The following is an 18,694-nucleotide window of genomic DNA, read 5'->3' as shown; positions in this document are numbered from 1 at the left end:
GGAGGTGTTTCCCTTTGCATCTGGGAAGGGTCACCTCCCCCAGGGTGGTATGCTGACATCCCGCAGGACAGAGCCGTGTCTCTGGCTATGCTGCTTGCAAGGGAGTCAGAGAAATCAAGACTGCTAGGTTCTGTGACCTCTACAGAGGCAGGCAGAGGAGAAATGTTGGAAATAGAGGTGGGATCAGCCAAGCACACGTCACAGTGGCCGTAGTATGCTTTCATTGCCCCGTGGGTCATCGGGAAGGAGAGGAGAAGAGAAAGTCTTGTGTTATTACAGAGAGGACCGTCTGTTAGTGTTGCTCAGGTTGAACCACCATTCATGGAGGGACAGGCTCTGGCCCAGCTGCTGCGGGCAAAGCAGAGGGCAGGCACCAAGACAGGCAGTGGGTCTCAGGACTTGTTCTCTGCCAAGGGAGATGCCCACGCCAGTATAACCACTTGGCAGCAGAGTGTGGTAAATTGTCTAGGAAGGGGGGAGAAGGATCCTGGTGGGGGTGTGTGTGGGGGTCACTTTCACTTTCCAAAGGAACTTCATGAGGATGGTGAAGGTAAAGATGATGAAGAGGAAAAGGATGAGGATGCAGATGACAGTGATGATGAGCCAGGAGGTGCCTGACCTCATTGACACCTGCAGGCACCCCGTGAGGAGGCAGCTCTTTCTGCCTCCACGTGACCGATGAGGAACCCGGAGCACAGAGTGGTTAAGTGACTTCTCCGGATTAGAAATGGCAAAACCAGGGCTGGCGCCACATTTACTTCTCTGTTATCTTTCAGACATTCGATACATGTAAAATATTGTTTAAAAACATTTTTTGTCCTTTATTGATTTGAGAGAGAGAGGAAGGGAGAGGGAGAGAGAGATAGAAACATTGATGAGAAAACAGCGATTGGCTGCCTCCTGCATGCCGCCCACTGGGGATCAGGCCCACAACCTGGCATGTGCCCTGACCGGGAATCGAACCAGCGACCTCTTGGTGCATGGGGTGATGCTCAACCGCTGAGCCACACCGGCCGGACTTATACATGTAAAATATTTCTTATAATATACATGTTAGTTATAAAAGGCAGACTAATAGAATATGTGAAGCCACCACCCAGTCCAGAAATTAGACACTTGTCAATATTACCTACCCATGACTGCTCTGCTTTACCACTGTTAAATACCAACTGAGGCTTATCGAAACGTTTAAGAATGTGTTTGAGCAAAGATTGAGTTCCGTGGGGCAGTGCCACGCCGGACGTGGTTGGGAGTGCCCACCAATAGGAGCAAGGCTTTCACGGGGAGGACACAGAAGCAAAGCGCAGGAAGGATGCGATTGGCTGTAGCCGAAGCAGCTGCCCCATTTAGGAAAGCTTAGTTGGAGTTTGTGGCCGGTCATCCTTTGGTTTTGATTTCGTAACCTTGAGGCATTTATGGGCTTAGGTTTGGGTTTGCTTAGGTAGGCAACAAGACAGGGCCTTAGTAATGGCATCCTTGTTTAATTAATGTGCCACCACCCTGTGCCACCTCTGCAGCCCCACAGAGTAACCACTGTCCACGCAGTGTGTGTAGCACAGGTGTCGATATATGTATAGACAATACATGGCTTGGTTTTGTTTTGTAGCTCTATAAAAATGGTATCCGGGGTGTGGTGTTCTGGGACTTGGTTTTTTTGTTTTGCTTTTCACTTAACATATTTCTAAGGCTTGGCCACATTGTAGCTGCAGCCCCAGCTTAGCTGTGGTTCATTTCTTTTCACTGCTACGTAGTATTCATTGGCAACACATCGCGGCTGTCTGCCCATTTTCCTGACACTGAATGCTTGTGATTTTCATGAATAACATTGTTGCTAAGAACAGCTTGGTGTGTGACTTCTGTTTCCGGGCAGTTTCTCTTGGGTCTGTGGGGTGACTGGGTTTATGGAGCCTGAACAGCAACTCTTTGTCAGTTACATGTGTGAGAAGCAGCATTTTTCAGCTGGTGAATTTTGTGGAACTTGTATAGGAGTCTTCCGATTAAACTGGGAGTTAACTTTTACGTAATCACGTGCAGCAGTCTTTTCTGTTTTCAAATAACCATTTTATTAAGGTATAATTTACAGAGCATATGACTTATCTATTTAAAGCGTACAAGTCAGTGTTTGGTAGCATATTCGTGGAGTTGTGTGACCATCACTGTTATCACTTTTGGAACATGTCATCATTCCAGAAAAACCCCATACCCATCAACAGCCACCCCCATTCTGTGCCGCTCCCCCAGCCCAAGACAACGACCCATCTACTTCCCCTCTCTATGGACTTGCCTATTCTGGGCATTTCCTATAATAGACTCCTACACGTGTGGTCTTTTAGTGACTGGCTTCTTTGACTTAGCATGTTTTGAAGGTTCATCCTTTTTGTAACGTATCAGTATTTCACTTTTTGTATTTCCAAGTGATATTCTGCTGTATGGATATACCAATATATGGATATTTTGTCTATCAGTTGGTGGACATTGAAGTTGTTTCCACTTCTTGGCTGTTATGAATAATGCCCCCGTGAGCGTCCATGCACAGGTTTTTGTGTGGATGTGTCTTCTGACCCCTCTGGGAATTGATCTGGGCTTGGAGTTGCTGGCTCACATGGTAACTCTGTGTGACCTACTGAGAAACTCCCAAACTGTTTTCCAGGGTGGCTCTGTCATTTTATAATCCCACTGGCCGTGTGTGAGGGTCCCAGCTTCTCCGCATCTTCGTCGCTTGTCCTTGTCTGTCTGTTTGGGGATTTTGGACCCATCTTGACCATCATGTGGGTGTATGAGGGGCGCCAGCCTGGAGGTTGTTGGGCCTCTCCAAACTCGGGGCTCTTCCCATGTCGAGAGCCAGGTGGCGATGGTTTCTTTGACTTGGGGTAGGGTAGTCTGTCAAGTAAGTTGAGTTTTAGTGTTTTGTTTGTTTAAATCTTTTCATCTATCCCAAAGCCTTTCTTCCTACGTGAACACGTGGCACACGGAAGGAACCGCAGCTGCAGAGTCTCACTAGCAAATAGCCAGGGGCATAAAAGAAGTCTGGAGGAAAGATTACCTGGGCATGTAGGGGTAATCAAATGGAATGGAACGCAATCTGGGTTTTTTCCAAGGGAGGTGCATCTGGAGGGATTTTGTAGAAGTCAACAGAGATGTACCGAGAGCTGCCAACCAGAGCCTGGGGTCAGGAAGGGAAGAGGCTGCAGTGGTGTTATTAGACCCATCGCTGGGAATGTGCGTGATCATTTGACAAAGTTTGTGTCTGGAGTTGTCACTGGGGAGAAATAGAATGAAAGTCTTTGAAAGGAACTGATCTACTGAGAACTCAGCTGCCTTTGAGGAAACACCCTTTGGGGTGCTGGGGTCTGTTCCCCAGAAAGGAGAGAGTGCGGGTATACGTCTCATGAGGTTCAGAGCAGGGCGTGGTCCCCAGAGATGGAAGATGTCTGGATGGTGAGCACAGCCAGGAGCCCTGCTGAGGGCCACACCCAGGACCCCCACCCAGGGAGCCAGGTCACATGGTGGCCCAGGCACAGAGCGTAGCCTCCAGGCGTGCTTTATTTAGACTAGAAAGTTTGCAGAAAATCGGAATCATTATCAGCATTTACACCTCAGATTTGAGTTAGGAATTTGAATTCCCAGCTTCTCTGGAAAAACCAGAAGAACTGGCACCTTCCCCACAGGCAGGGAGGGCAGGGGGAACGTGACCTCAGAGCCCTGGTGTCCTGTTGGGTTTGTGGCAGACATTCCCCTCGCCACACCCTGCCCCTCCCTGCCCCACCCTCCCAGCAGTGTCTGGGAAAAGTGGTGCTGGGTGAGGGTGGAGGCCAGTCACTGTCTGGGAGGAACACACAGCAGCGTGTTAGTGGCTCATGTCCTTACCGATCACCTGGCTCATGGAGTCACCAAGCCCTCTGAGAGTGGGTGTGTCGCCATGGCAAGGCAACTGAAGAATTGCTAACCCGGTTCCACCTGTCAAGGGGACATGCCATTGAGGACCTGTCAGTGAGAGTACTGGAAATGCCAGGGCTCCGCTCCAGGAACTGGTAACCGTCGATCAGAGAGAATCTCACGGAACCAAAACGAGCACATCTCTCACTTGGAGCGAATTTGTCGTTACAGACTTGTGAACGTGGACGATGGTATAGCACATGAATTTGTTTTACGGAATCAGGAGTCTAGAGCTTGCAAACACATGTCTGCCTGGAATCAATTGCCTAGTGCAGCCTCATTCTAGGAGTTGATAAAGATAAGAAGGACAAGAAATGAATTCGTGTCGGGGCCCTGGAAACGAGTGGGTTGTCAGGTGGTGGTAAGGGTTTTCCACCCGAAGGCCTGTGTGTTCCTGAGTGTCCACAGCAGGGCACAGCTCCTGCTCCCACCCTCCTGGGACTGACCCGGCCAGCAAGGTGACACTGTTCACTCTGACCTTTATGACTGTGGGGGTGGGATTGTTTTCCCCTGGGTACCACCAATAAACAAGTACACTTCTTTGCATTGAAAGCCAAGGGCAAACGGGACTTGTCATCTAACTAGCTTTGCACCTGGCCTTGTTGCAATTCATTGTTCCCCAAAAAGCTATGACAGCCTGCCATGTGCTGGACCCCATGCCAACATACAGCATCTGGCCTCGTTTCTCCTCCCAGAAACCATGGTGGGGGGAGGGGCTGCCCTTATCCCCATGGAATGGAAAGGAATGTAGAGGCTGCAGAGTTTAAGGAAGTGGCCCAGAGTGTTTTCAGTTCCACGGGGAGTGGGAATTCCAATCTGGGCAGCCTGGCTCCAGGGCCCCAGGTTGCACTTGGGGTCCCTGTGGAGTGCCCCCCGAGGTCCACGCAAGATGATGGCTGGGGTCCCTTTGTTGCCCCCTCCCCCACTTCCTACGTCCTCCTCCTTAACTGGCCTTGGAGGCCTGGCAGAGATGTTCTGTCCAGAGTGGTCACCTGCCTCTTAGAACGTGGGTCTCTGTCCTATGCTCGGGGGCTTTAGGGCAGGTCGTTGCTTCTATCTTGGCATCTGAGCGCCAGCTGGGCAGAAGGGCTTCCCCTCCTCTGCTCCGCGGACCAGACTCCCATCCATCTCTCCCCGGAGGCAGGTCCCGGGCCTGCGAGAGCCCAGCCGGACTCCCCACGTCTAGGATCAAGCCTGGCTCAGAAAGCGGGGAGAGCCGAGGGCTCCCCGGACAGCGGCCCAGTAGTCGGTGTGGGCGGTGCTCACATGAAACACACAGGAAAGTGACCACAGAAGAGCTGGGGACTGTGAGTGGGCATTCCTGTGGTCCCGTTCGCAGGGCGCCATCGTGCATGTTGTGTTCGTGAGTCATGGGGGTGGGCAGGGTAGGGTGATAGTCCCTCCAGCCCTGCGAATCCGTGCCTCTGAAGTTTCGGTTTGAATGCGAACATTCTGTCGAAACTCTTTACTGCCAAGTATTCCATAAACCCCGATGTTGGCATGGAAGGATCAGAGGGAAAACGGACCCAGCTTCTCCCTTGGGCCCAGTGAGGGGACAGAGACAGGCGGTCACCGGGCCGCTCCTTAGCACAGCCGCTAACCCGAAAATAATTGCCCAAAGCCCATTTCTCGTTTACAGACCAAGATGTGCTTTGCAGCCCGGAAAGGGTGTCCCCCGGGTTGCATTTCGGTGAAATCCTGCTGGCTGCCTCGTCCTAGCGGCTCGGGGTTGAGTCACAGGAGCCAAGTGACAGCGCGTGCTGCCCGCAGCGTCTGGTGTCCTGGTCTTACCCGACGTGGGCACTGACGCGGGGGATGATGTTCCCCACGGCGCGCAGAATGGGAGCCGCCTGTCTCGGTCGGGCAGGCCCCGCAGGTCGGCTTAGGAGGTTGGTCATGGGGCAGCCTGTTGAGCAGACGTTCAGGTTGGCACTTGGGTTGGGCATCGGGGTAAAAGGAAGCTGGGATGGCGGGGTCAGGTGAACTCGGGCCATTTCCAAAACGATGGCGTCCTTGACCCTTTAAGAGAAACCCCACAATGGAGAGAGGGACACGGCAGGCGGACACGCGGCGTGGAGCGAAGGGTGGTTTGTAAACCGTGATCTTCAACAGGAAGATTGTAGAGCTGTTCACACGCGTGGACGTGAAGGGTATGGGCTGGGGCCAGGTGTATACATCAGATGTCCTGCTGCAGAGCCAGACCCGTTGGCTTCAGGGAGGACAAAATGAAGTTTACTAAGTAAAAATGAAAGCTTTTCCAGGAATTTGTAGGAAGTTGAGCAGCTTAATTGCATGCTTTGGGTGAATACGTGTTGAAGAAAGAAAATTTAGGAGACTAGGAAATTGTGCAATAATAACCTTAACTTGGGTCAGAATTATAATGACTGCAATAACAGAATGTGTGTATATGTGACCAAAATGGGAAGCAGGGTTTTTAAAAAAAAAATTATTTTTAATGCTTTAAAAAATAACAACAAACTGTCCATTCTCTCTGTCTGGACTTCCTTAATTATAAATGCCTGGGAATGCAGTGCTGACTAAATATAGGTGCAGTGGCCATCGACCGTCTATTTATAACTTTCTTCAGGCGGAAGTCACCAGAGCAGGACAGAATTAATTTGGTGTGTAGGTTTTTATAGACCCTAATTAGTTGTTTTTCTTAAGCAGACCCACTGGGATCAATAACATTATATAACTGAACTCTGACGCCGGTGCCTTTTCAATGTAGACTCTTCCCCAAAAGCCTCAGAGGACCAGAGGCCCCAGAAGCTGCGAGCAGATGGGGCTCTGCACATCTATGTCAGGCCCTGGCCGGTAGCTCAGTTGGTTAGAGCATCATCCCCATACATCAAGGTGCAGGTTCGATCCCCAGTCAGGGCACATACAAGAATCAACTAATAAATGCATCAATACGTGGACCAACAAATCGATGTTTCTCTCTCTTTCCCTTCTTCCCTCTCTCTCTCTCTCAAATTAATAAACAGAAAGAAAAAGTTTTAAAAAAGATTCAAAGAACAGCAACAAGGAAAAAGATATCTGTTCCAGCCAAGGACAGGCGTGGGGAGTGATAAAGTTAATGGTTTTCTGCAAAGTCAGAAGCTCTTCGGCAGCCCGTTCATTTCTGAGACCTTGAATTGTGACATTTGTGTCCTTATCAGCTATTACCCTGGGGCAGATTTAACCGTGCCGACCTGGGGCGGTAGGGGGGTGTCTTTGTGGACTGACCAAAGTGTGTCCTTAGCCCCGCTCCCCTCCCCCAGCCCAGCCTGCTGAATCGAGGGCTTTCAGAATTGCACCTGCGTCTGAGATCACGTCCATTGGAGGGCTGAGTGGGCGGGTGGACCTTTGGAACGATCGGGTGTCCTTTGGGGTGGATTCGGCCTACTCCTCAGTGACTCCGCTACAAATCAAATGTGATAAATTAGTTGGGGCTCTCCTCCTCCCTAGTTCCTCGGGATTGGCAAAGAAACGCCACGTCATCGTCTTTCCTCTTTCAGGAAGGCAGGGTGCCACCCTCGGGCAGCGCCCACTGACTGACCCCTCCGACCTCACCCCGGACCTGTATAAGCAGGGACATCATTTGAAGCTGCCTGTACTCGTATTTACAGGAAAAAACACAACCGGAGAGGTTTTTCCTGTAAACAGCCCCAGCCCGGGCCTCTACCCAGCACACTGGGCTTCTGTGCCTCCCTTGTTTGGCTTTACAGTAGTTTATACCCACCTCCACCTGTGGTCCCCAAGGGGCTGCTTCTCCAAGGCCGGTTTGCTGCCATGAATGAAGGGTTCCGGGCCCTTTGGATGGACTGTAGAGCCGTGAGCTGTAATAGCCACATGTGGGAAGTCCGGGAGGGCTTCCTGGAGGCAGTGACAGTGGGAGGTTGTCTTGGTGGACCATGAGCAGGCTGAGGGGTGTGAAATAGCAGGGAAGGGCTCACGGCTGCGTCCCAGACAAGGTGATGCTCGTGGGGCCAGGCCTGTGCCTGCAGAGGTGTTCTGCAGGTTGTGGAGACCTGTGTGCTGTCCAGGGGCAGAGCAACGGTGCAGAAGGGACCGGGAGCCAGCAGGGGTCCTGCCTGCACTGGGAGGGGCGATGGGTGCAGCCCGCTTTGAGAGCCATTCAGGGGTCACCTCCAGCAGGTTTCGTGGCGCAGAACGCACGCAGAGGGTAGTGGTGCCGTTCACGAAGACGAGGGACTCCTCGGGAGGAAGGGCAGATTTGGGGGGAAGGTGAGTGTGGCAGAATGATGGCGACTTGAGGCTGCTCTGGCTCTGTGTGGCCGTGTGGAGACAGGCCAGGCAGGGGAGTAAGGGGCAGCCTCCTGGAAAGGGCGACCCCTTGGGATCTGACAGTCTCGGGGTACAGCTCGGCATCTCGGGGGGAGGGTCCAGCAGCCACGTGCCCAGCAGCAGCCCAGATCTCTGGGGCAGCCTGGCTCACACAAGGTTTGCCCAAGCCATCACATGGCTCTGACCAGTGGTGAGCCCCGGATCCAGAGGTTCTGACCCAGCAGGCCTGCTCAGATGTGAGACAAAGCCAGACTTGCCTGATTGCATTTCAGAGCCATTTATTTGTGATTCTGGCACAAACACACACACACAGCTGTACACACACATACATACACACATGCACGCACACACGGCTGCACACACACATGCATGCACACATGGCTGCATACACAGCTGCATATATACACACACATGCACACATCTGAATACATACATGCATGCACACACACACATTTGAATGCACACATACATACATGCACACACATCTGAATACGTACATATATATATACAGTCGGCCCTCGTTTATCGCAGTTAATCAGTTCCAGACTCTACCGCCATAAATGAATTTCTGCAAGGTAGGATTCTTTCTTTATACACCGTCGTCCCTCACCACTTCGCGCTTCGACCTTTGCGGCTTCACTCTATCACGGTTCTTTCAAATGACTGCAGTAGAGTGAAGCCGCGAAAGTCAAAGCAGGAAGTGGCAAGGGACGACTGTACACACCCTTGCATCTGAATACATACATATACACACACACCTGAATACATACATATATGTACACACCCTCACACCTGAATACATACATATATGTACACACCCTCACACCTGAATACATACATATATGTACACACCCTCACATCTGAATACATACATATATGTACACACCCTCACACCTGAATATATACATATATGTACACACCCTCACACCTGAATACATACATATATGTACACACCCTCACACCTGAATACATACATATATGTACACACCCTCACACCTGAATACATACATATATGTACACACCCTCACATCTGAATATATACATATATGTACACACCCTCACACCTGAATATATACATATATGTACACACCCTCACACCTGAATACATACATATATGTACCCACCCTCACACCTGAATACATACATATATGTACACACCCTTACATCTGAATATATACATATATGTACACACCCTTACATCTGAATATATACATATATGTACACACCCTCACACCTGAATACATACATATATGTACACACCCTCACATATGAATACATACATATATGTACACACCCTCACATCGGAAGACATACATATATGTACACACCCTCACACATGAAGACATACATATATGTACACACCCTCACATATGAAGACATGCATATATGTACACACCCTCACATCGGAAGACATACATATATGTACACACCCTCACATCTGAAGACATACATATATGTACACACCCTCACATCTGAAGACATGCATATAGACCCACATCCACATCTGAAGACATATATGCAGACACACACTCGCGCATGCATACACATATATAAATATACAAACATGTGTATCCATCCATATACTCACAGACACGTAGAATAGATACGTACACAGAACACGATACGTCTCATGGTCTCTGCTTCGGAATGAAGGCCGGTGCACACTCGTCGAGACCCTTGGCTATGCGCACACGAGCTGCTGCTGAGGGCGAGAACCAAGAGGTGAGGGACCCCCATGGCCACAACGCTGTCAGTGTGTCCAGGGGCTGGCGTGGTGGTGAAGAATGTGAACTTGAGTTCGAGTCCAGACTGCACTACTAACTATAGGTACAAGTTACTTACCCACTCCGTGCCTCAGTTTCCCCATCTGCAACGTGAGGATAATCACAGCACCCACCTCGTAAGGCAGATGGGAAGGAAGGGCTGGGAGGTGGCCAGGCCCCAGCCAGCAGGACCAGCCGCAGTCACCGCTCCTGGGTGTGCACACACAGGCTGCCTAGACACCGGCGGGAGAAGTGGGCGGAGCACGTGGGGTGACCCCAGGGGCCCGACGAGGCCTGGCGTGACTGCTCCCAGGCCGTGGCCAAGGGACGGCAGCCCAGGGTGGCCAGGACCCTGAGGAGCGACAACATAGATTTCAGATGAAAACGAGCGTTTCCTTGCTCAGAAGATGACCTCGAGCCCCCACTTTCCTGTCTCGTCTGAGGGTCCCGGCTCTTGGCAGTGTGACCCTGCAGGTGTACCAGAGATGTAGGAGTAACCCCGATCTGGCTCTGTGTCCCTGTGTGTCATCTGGTATCGGATGTCATCTGTGGGCAGAATGGGGAGCTCTGAGGGTAACATTGGCACAACCTCCCCAGGCCTCCGTCTCCCCACCTGTAAAGCGGGACCACCTCTGGTTCTTTCCCACGCTCCAATCGCGGGCCAGGGCCAGAGGGGGGCCAGGTGTCCCTCATGTTTCACTGGGCCAGTGGCCGCATCCCACGAGCGACCCCACCCCAGAGTGGGGGCCTCCCGACCCGCCATCTTGCCCAGATACCTCATGAAGGCACCCGGAGATCTCCAGGAGCAGAACTGCAGTTGGTCGGTCAGGTGAGGACCTTAGACGGGCGGGGGAGGAGGAACGAGCTACGTCATAAATGTTGCCACCTCACCCGGCAGAGGTGATGTCACTGGGTGGGCTTCCACCTGCACCCAGGTGCGTGTGCCCCCTGCACCGCCACCCCCTCATCCTTCCCGGCCTTGTGCCAGGGTGATCCCGGACCCGTGCCTGATGCCCACCTGTAGGCTTTGGCATTACATCTGCACCTGTGTTTCTGGGCAGAGTCACTGTATGGACTGGTCGTCCTCAACCTTTAGAGACGCCATGTGCAACATCAGAGACTTCCGTGGGCCTCCTACCCCCAAAATATGCTTAGCAGCGAATTCTCTCGATCACAGGTTGGCAAAGGTTTTCTGTGAAGTCCACAGACAGAATGTTCCAGGCCTGTGGGCCAGGGGTGTCTGGAGCACCCAGTCCTGCCATTGTAGCAGGAAAGCAGCCTTGGCCAGCAGGTGAATGAGTGGGCATGGCTCTGTGCCAATAAAGCTTTATTTACAAAAACAGGAGGTGAATATATACCCCAAAGGATTGAAAGCAGAGACTCGAACCTCTGTCCACCCATGTTCGCAGCAGCATTATTCACGATAGTCAAAAGCGGAAACAACCCAAGTGTCCATGAGTGGATGAACAGACAAGCCAAGAGTGTCCTGTACTGTGACGGAATAGTATGCAGCCTTGAAAAGGAAGCGAATTCTGATGTTGCCACCCAGAGGCAATGTGGGTAAACCGTGAGGATGGCGTGTTGAGTGAAACAAGCCAGTCACTAAAAGATGAAACTGTGTGATTCCACTCATGAGATCCCTCGAGTGGTAAATTCAAGGCAACAGGGAGGAGAATGGCAGTTGCGGGGGGAGGGGATGGGGACTAAGTGTCGAGTGTGCCTCCGTGTGGGAAGGTGATGTCTGGGGATGATGGTGGTGATGATTGCACAGCACTGTGACCGTGCTCAGGGCCGCTGACCTGTACCCTTCAGAATGGTCAGCATGGTGTGTTTTCCCACCGTCTAAAAATTAAGACTAAACAGCAGGAGGTGGACCAGATTTGGCCCATGGGCTGTAATTTGCTGGCCCTACTCTGAAGGAATCAGTGATCACTAATCACAGCACATCCACAGGTGCGAGAGGACAGACAGCGCCCCACCCTGGGCGTCATGGTAACCCCCGGGGCAGACTGCCTGTGCCCCAGTCAGGGCCTCCAGCAGTGAACGTGGGCCCTCGAGTCCCTGCTGAGGATCCGGGTCCATCCTTCCTCCTCTCCTTCCCTTACCCGGTATTAGGCAGCCCTTCTGTCTTGTACCCTGAACCAGACTGTGTGGCCTGTAGTTGGCCTGACTCTCAAATCTGGGGTCAAGAGGAAGGAATGTGGCTGCTCCCTATCCCATCCGCCCCCTCCCTAAGGACCCAGAGGATGGAGAGAGGGACGGACCCTTGGGGGCGCTTTCAGATTGGTGAAGTGCCGATGACCTGACCCCTTCTCCTTTCTTTCCGAAACAAACCCCAGCTTCTTCTGCAGCTGGCCTTGTAAGGGCAGGAGGGTGGCCTTGGCTGGTGTCCCTTTGTCCCCGTCCTGGGCGTGGCTCTTCCCAGGCCCTCAGCCCCCCTGCGGAGCTGGATGTCAGTTTTCAAACAGGTGACACAGGCTATCCCTGGGGCGGTTGGCCCGGTGAGCACAGGATTTCTCAAACAGAGCAGCTCCTGCTACTTCAGACCCTTTGAGCCATTGCTGAGGATGGTCATGGGCCCAGAGGCAGGAGGGTGATGGCCTTGGCACTGGCCTTGGACGAGAGGGTTGGCAGCCTCTGCCCTGGCTTGGCTGCCGGAATGGCTCCCAGGGCACGCTGACCTGAGCCTGACCAGGGTCAGCAGCAACTCTGGGCAGGTGAGTCCGTCCAGCATCTCCACGCCCACGTCGGAAGGGGCTCGCGTGACCAGTGAGAAGACCAGACATTGTGAAACCTTCCCCGGGGACGCTGGTTAAGCACCGCTGTCGGTGAGGACTGTCCGCCCTGGCACGCGTGAGCAGGGCCCTCTGACATGTACACGGCAAGTCACCGTGTTGAAGAAGTGAGCAAGGGGACTTCTGTGTGGGAGGGGAAATGAAAGTGCTTTTGTGCAAAATAGGGCAGAAGTAATGCGGCTGGTAATGGCAGAAAGACTTCACGAGGTAGAAAATGAACTGAAGGTCATAATTGCAGAAAACCATTGATCAGACCTGTGCTCCCTGCCAGGCGTCGGGCTAGCTCTTTATATATACTACATATATCATATATATTGTTTTGGAGCAACTCTTTAAGGTAGTAGTTATTCTCATGGGGAGACCAAGAGTCAGAGAGCGGCTAAGCCCAGGTCACCCGGCAGGCAGGGGTCAGGCTGGGGCGTAGACCCAGATTTGGGCAAATTCTAAAGCATCCCAGACCTAGCGAGGGGAATGGAAGACCTTGAAGAGGAGCCAGACGGGGAACCCAGCTCCCCAAATCAGCACTGGGTTCTCGGCACTGAACGAGGCTCAGCCCAGAGGGTGCCTCTTAGTCCGCGTCACTGCCACAGTATTTGGTGTTCGGTGGTTGTAAGCAACGGAAGCACAGTGCAAAAAGCTACGGTGGAAAGGGGGGTTCTTTATGTCAAGGACAAAGGGGTATCTCCTGAACCCAGGAATGGGAGGCAGCCAGACTACCAGGATGGCTGGAAGTGTTTGCTGGGAGGCAGGCTGTCTCCGGACATACCTGCTTTATCTTCTCCACATCTCGTGGACAGATGTGGAAATGCCACTCAGCATCCACGTCCCTCCGGTCTCTGCTTGGGCCGGCCGCTCTGTGGGGGTCTGGTCACAGCAGATGAAACGGCCATGAGTTGGGTAGACTTTGGTCATCCTTACCTCCAAGGGGCAAGTGGAGATTTGAGGGGTGGGATATTCTTGCCCAGGATGGCATGGCCCGTGGTGGTGAAGGGAGTGGGCAGGGTTCGAACGAGCCTTATCCAGCTGAAAACCCATGCTCACCACGACCACATATAACTTCTGCAGGACCGGTGTCTTAAATTTACCCGTTAATCAGAAGGGAAAAACATTAGGATGGTTGAGCCTTCAAAGGACATCTTGGGTGCCAATATCATGTCTGGCTCATCTTCATTTTCTAAAAAAATCCTCAACTGAGGATATTTTGTCATTGCTTTTTGGATAGAGTGGAAGGGAGAGAGGGAGAGAAACATCGATTGGTTGCCTCCTGCACAACCCCCACTGGGGCGGGGGCTCAAACCTGCAACCCAGGCATGTGCCCTTGACAGGGCATCACACCCAAGACCGTTGGTCCGCAGGCCAGTGCTCCGACTGCTAAGCCAAACCAGCCAGGGCTGGTCCGTCTTCATTTTAAAAGCCTTGCTTTCCAGGATGGGGACCCACTAGCTATTTTCAAGAAACAGGTCTTCTGAGAACAATGTCCCAGTGCTCAAGGGTCATCAGACAAGAGGACAAGTCACCGCTACTGTGCAGGCCAGACTGCCCTGAAGGCCATGTCCTCTCTCCAGGCTTCATCCCTCAAGCGGAAATGTATCTTGACCCCCCCTCCCTCCCCAGAAAGGCAGGACACCCTGGGGGGTAGAATAGTCTCAGATGACTCTGCATCAGCCCGAGTAGATGGACCCATGTGCTTTCTTTGGCTTCCTTGTTGCATTTGAGCACGGATGTTCATTCTTAAACATTCAGTTTATCCATGGGGTGGAGATTGTTTATACACGAATATTTTGGTGTAGACCTGACATGACACTAACTTAGCTACTTCAGGGATGCTTGACCCTAAATGTTGTTGTTTTTTAATTCGTGTCTAAAAATCTTAGCCAAGCCCGGCCGGTGTGGCTCAGTGGTTGAGCGTTGACCCATGCGCCAAGAGGTCACCAGTTCGATTCCCGGTCAGGGCACATGCTCAAGTTGTGGACCCGATCCCCAGTGGGGGGCGTGCAGGAGGCGGCCAATCTGTGTTCTCTCTCATCGATGTTTCCATCTCTCTCTCTCTCCCTCTCTCTCTCAAATCAATAAAGAAAAAATTAATAAATAAATAAAAATCTTGGCCAAGACAGTACAAATGTTGAGGTTTGATGGAGCAAATCTTCTGGGCTGTTTGTAGGGCGGTCTTAACGAACGCCATCCTGTTTCTTGTCTTGCAGATCGGAAACCTGGAGAATTACTACCACTTCTATCACAGCAAGACCTTCAAAAGATCCACCCTGAGCAGCAGGGGCCCTCACACCTTCCTCAGAATGGACCCCCAGGTACAGTCCCTGCTCCCTGGCAGGACACACGCCTGGAGTGTGGGTTTTTTCTCGGGCCCTGTGGTTTTAGAAGCAGCAGAGTTGGGATTGAATGGGATTCTCGATAGCTGTTAGTTTTCCATATTCTCTGAGCAAAACAAGACCGACGTGTAGGTACATATCGGACCATCTGGATGTTCCAAATGTTTGGATCTCTTGTCAGACTTGAGAATTGAAATTCTTGATTATAGGGTGAAGCAACAATCGAACGAGTGTCGATTTATTGATATTTTAAATGCTTAAAAACCAACAGTAGCCCTGGCCGGTTTGGCTCAGCAGTTAGAGTGTTGGCCCTTGGACCAAAGAGTCACAAGTTCTATTCCAGTACCTCAGTTGTGGTTCAGTCTCCAGCCCTGGTCGGGGTCATGTGGGAGGCGACCAACGATGTGTCTCTCTCACATTGATGTTTCTCTCTCTCTCTCTCTCCTCCCTCCCTGCCACTCTCTGAAGATAGATGGAAAAAAAGTGTCCTCGGGTGAGGATTTAAAAACAAACAAACAAAACAGAGAGAACTCATGGACATGGACAGCAGTGTGGTGATTGTGGGGCGGTGGAGGTGGAAGACGGCATAGAGGGATAAACGGTGATGGGAAAAAATCAAGTCACGTTTAATTTAATTTAAAAGTCAACAACATGTGCCCTGGCCGGTTTGGCTCAGCGGTTAGAGCGTCAGCCTGCGGTCTGGAGAGACCCGGGTTCGGTTCCCGCTAAGGGCATGTACTTCGGTTGCAGTTTGTCTCCGGCCCTGGTTGGTCGTGCGGGTGGCAGCCACTTGATGTGTCCCTTCACATCGATGTTTCTGTCTCTCTCTCCCTTCCTCTCTATCCCTCCCACTCTATCTGTACAAAAAAATGGAAAAATATCCTCGGGTGAGGATAAAAAAAATAAAAATAAAAAAAATAAATAAATAAAAGTCAACAACATGTGCCCTGGCCGGTTTGGCTCAGCGGTTAGAGCGTCGGCCTGCGGTCCAGAGAGACCCGGGTTCGGTTCCCGCTAAGGGCATGTACCTCAGTTGTAGTTTGTCCCCGGCCCTGGTTGGGTCGTGCAGGTGGCAGCCACTCGATGTGTCCCTTTCACGTCATTGTTTCTCTCTCTCTCTCTCTCTCTCTCTCTCTCTCTCTCTCCTACTCTATCTGAATAAAAAATGAAAAAATGTCCTCAGGTGAGGATAAAAAATAATACTAATAAAAAAAATAAAAATCAACAACATGCACAGTAATTATAAAATTAGATAAGTAGGTGACTCTTGCCCATAAAGGCAAAAGATGAGGCAATTCAAGCGAGTATTTTAATAATGAATTAGAGATTGGGCCAATGGATGTTTTTGCGGTTATCATAATGCTTATTTACGAAGTTCAATGAATTTTAAAATTTGGGCAGTAAAGACAACTTGTTTTTCCTCCCTTAAAAAGTCCCTGTCATCTTTGAGATAAAAAATCACATGTAATTTGAAAAGAGGCTCACGTTTTAATTTTCAATACAATTTCTATCTATTGGGTGGTTCATTGAGTGTCCTTACTGAATAGATTTGAGACTACTATTTGACAAATATCAGTCAACAGATACTCAGTAAGATTAAAATTTTAAGCTGGCCCAGGCCAACGTGTTCGGTTGGGTGGGCGTCATCCCGTGCACCGGAAGGTCACCGGTTCTGTTCCCATCAGGGCACATGCCCAGTTACAGGTTCAGTCCCTGGTCAGGGTGCAATGAGAAGCAACCAATAGATGTTTCTCTCTCTCTCACTCTCTCGCTAAAATCAATAAAAACATTAAAAGAAATTAAGATGGCTAAGTGGGCCTTGATGATGTCTTCATTCGACAGGTGCTTTTGGAACACCTTCCACAGCAGGGTCTTGGCAGGAGTGGGAGCGATAGAAAACGAGGCATGAAATAGGAAACGCATTGGTTCTAGAGCGCAGGTGATGAGGGCTGTGGCAGGAAATGAAGGTCACGAGAGAATCGGAGCAAGCCCAGCCATGAGATGTAGCCATTCATACGCCGTCGTCTTGGGGCGTGGGAATCGCCTTCTCTGGAAGCCGTGGGCTGTCGGGCTGACAAGCTGCTGGTTCAGCTCTCCCCATAGAACACACGTCCTAACGTTTCCTGGGCAACGGGTGCCTGGTGTTGTCCCGGCCACCCCGCTGACTCCTTTCGTGTCCACCGAGCTGGGGGCGGGCGGGAGAGACTTTGTCCCTGGACACTGTTCTTGAAACACCCATGTCCAGAGCTTCGCTGTGTGGTTCTGATTTCAACCCACGAGGACGTGGTCCCAGGGAACGCATTCGTGGAATTGGGCCGAGGCGAGGCAGACGGTTGGTGGTGGGTGGGTGGTGGGTGGGAAGAGAGATAAAAGGAGATCGATTTCAAACATTACGCTAATGTCATTATTCCTTCATAGCAAGGAAAGGAACTGGACATTTGTTAAGGGGTCGCTACGTGCGTGGGCACTTGCACATGACTCGTCTCACCTGATCACGCAAGGCTGTGGTCACACCTACGTGGGTTCATTTTGTGGGACCTTAAGGCATGTTTTTCAGAGGGACTGGAATTGTTTTATTTTTGCTCTCGGAAGCAAAGCCAGATTGTCATTGGTCATTTGCACAGAAGGGGACCCCTGGAGAACGGCGTGCAGACCCGATGCCTGTGACCACCGAGAGGAGGGGTACACTGTGCAGAGGGGTACACAGACAGATCAGCACAGAACCTGGGATCCTGGAGGCTGCAGGGCGGGGGCTGAGGTGCACAGGGGGCTCTCGTCTGTCAAGGAGGGAGACCCTTCCAGAAGGGGGTTGCTGCAATGCCCTCCCTCCTTCCTTTCTTTCTTTTTTTTAATTTATTTTTTATCATCACCCGAGGACATTTTTTGATATTTTGTTCAGATAGAGTGGGAGGGAGAGAGAGAGAGAGAGAAACATCGACGTGAAAGCGACACATCGAGTGGCTGCCACCCACACGACCGACCAGGGCCGGGGACAAACTGCAACCAAGGTACATGCCCTTAGCGGGAACCGAACCCGGGTCTCTCTGGACCGCAGGCCGACGCCCCAACCGCTGAGCCAAACCGGCCAGGGCTGTCCTCCCTCCTTTCAACGTGAGCGAGAGTGAGCTGTCTGGTGAGGATGACAGGCGTGTCCTGCATCTGGAGTCTCCAAAGTTTTAAATTATTACCACACAGAGAGTTGCAATGAGGGACCAGCTGTTTGCATGGCGGGGGGGGGGGGGCTGTCCCCCAACGTAGGCATGTGATGAGAAAATCCTGGGGGTTCAGACAATTAAGCTCTTAGAACCAATGTGGAGTCGCAGTCGGAGGCTTACCCTGTGATCTGTAGACATCCTCTGTTTCAGTGATTCTGTTTTAGACCCACATCAGTGTGAGAGACACATCGATCGGTTGCCTCCCGCATGCGCCCCAACCTGGGCCGGGGATCGAACCTGCAACCCAGATACGTGCCCTGGACTGGGACTCAAACCCCTTCAGTTCTCGGACTGGCTCTCTCACCACACCGGCCACGGCTAAATCAGCCTGGTTTTAATTTGACCAAATCAATTAGCCTCGGTCTGACTAA

General features: G+C 51.5%; 1 protein-coding gene across 2 annotated transcripts in view; it reads left to right on the top strand.

Annotated features, from left to right (window-relative positions):
* PCSK6 (proprotein convertase subtilisin/kexin type 6) overlaps positions 1-18,694 on the top strand; it is a 120,438-nt gene that overhangs the window by 21,629 nt on the left and 80,115 nt on the right. For both annotated transcript variants that reach the window (XM_036277842.1, XM_036277841.1), the window contains exon 2: positions 14,983-15,087. In XM_036277842.1, the coding sequence (XP_036133735.1) occupies positions 14,983-15,087 (105 nt within the window). The remainder of the gene's footprint in view (positions 1-14,982; positions 15,088-18,694) is intronic.

The sequence above is a fragment of the Molossus molossus genome, unplaced genomic scaffold (genome assembly GCF_014108415.1).
Source record: "Molossus molossus isolate mMolMol1 unplaced genomic scaffold, mMolMol1.p scaffold_m16_p_24, whole genome shotgun sequence".
NCBI lineage: Eukaryota > Metazoa > Chordata > Mammalia > Chiroptera > Molossidae > Molossus > Molossus molossus.
Note: the sequence above shows the minus strand (reverse complement) of the source record. Positions and strands in the feature narration are given on the sequence as shown.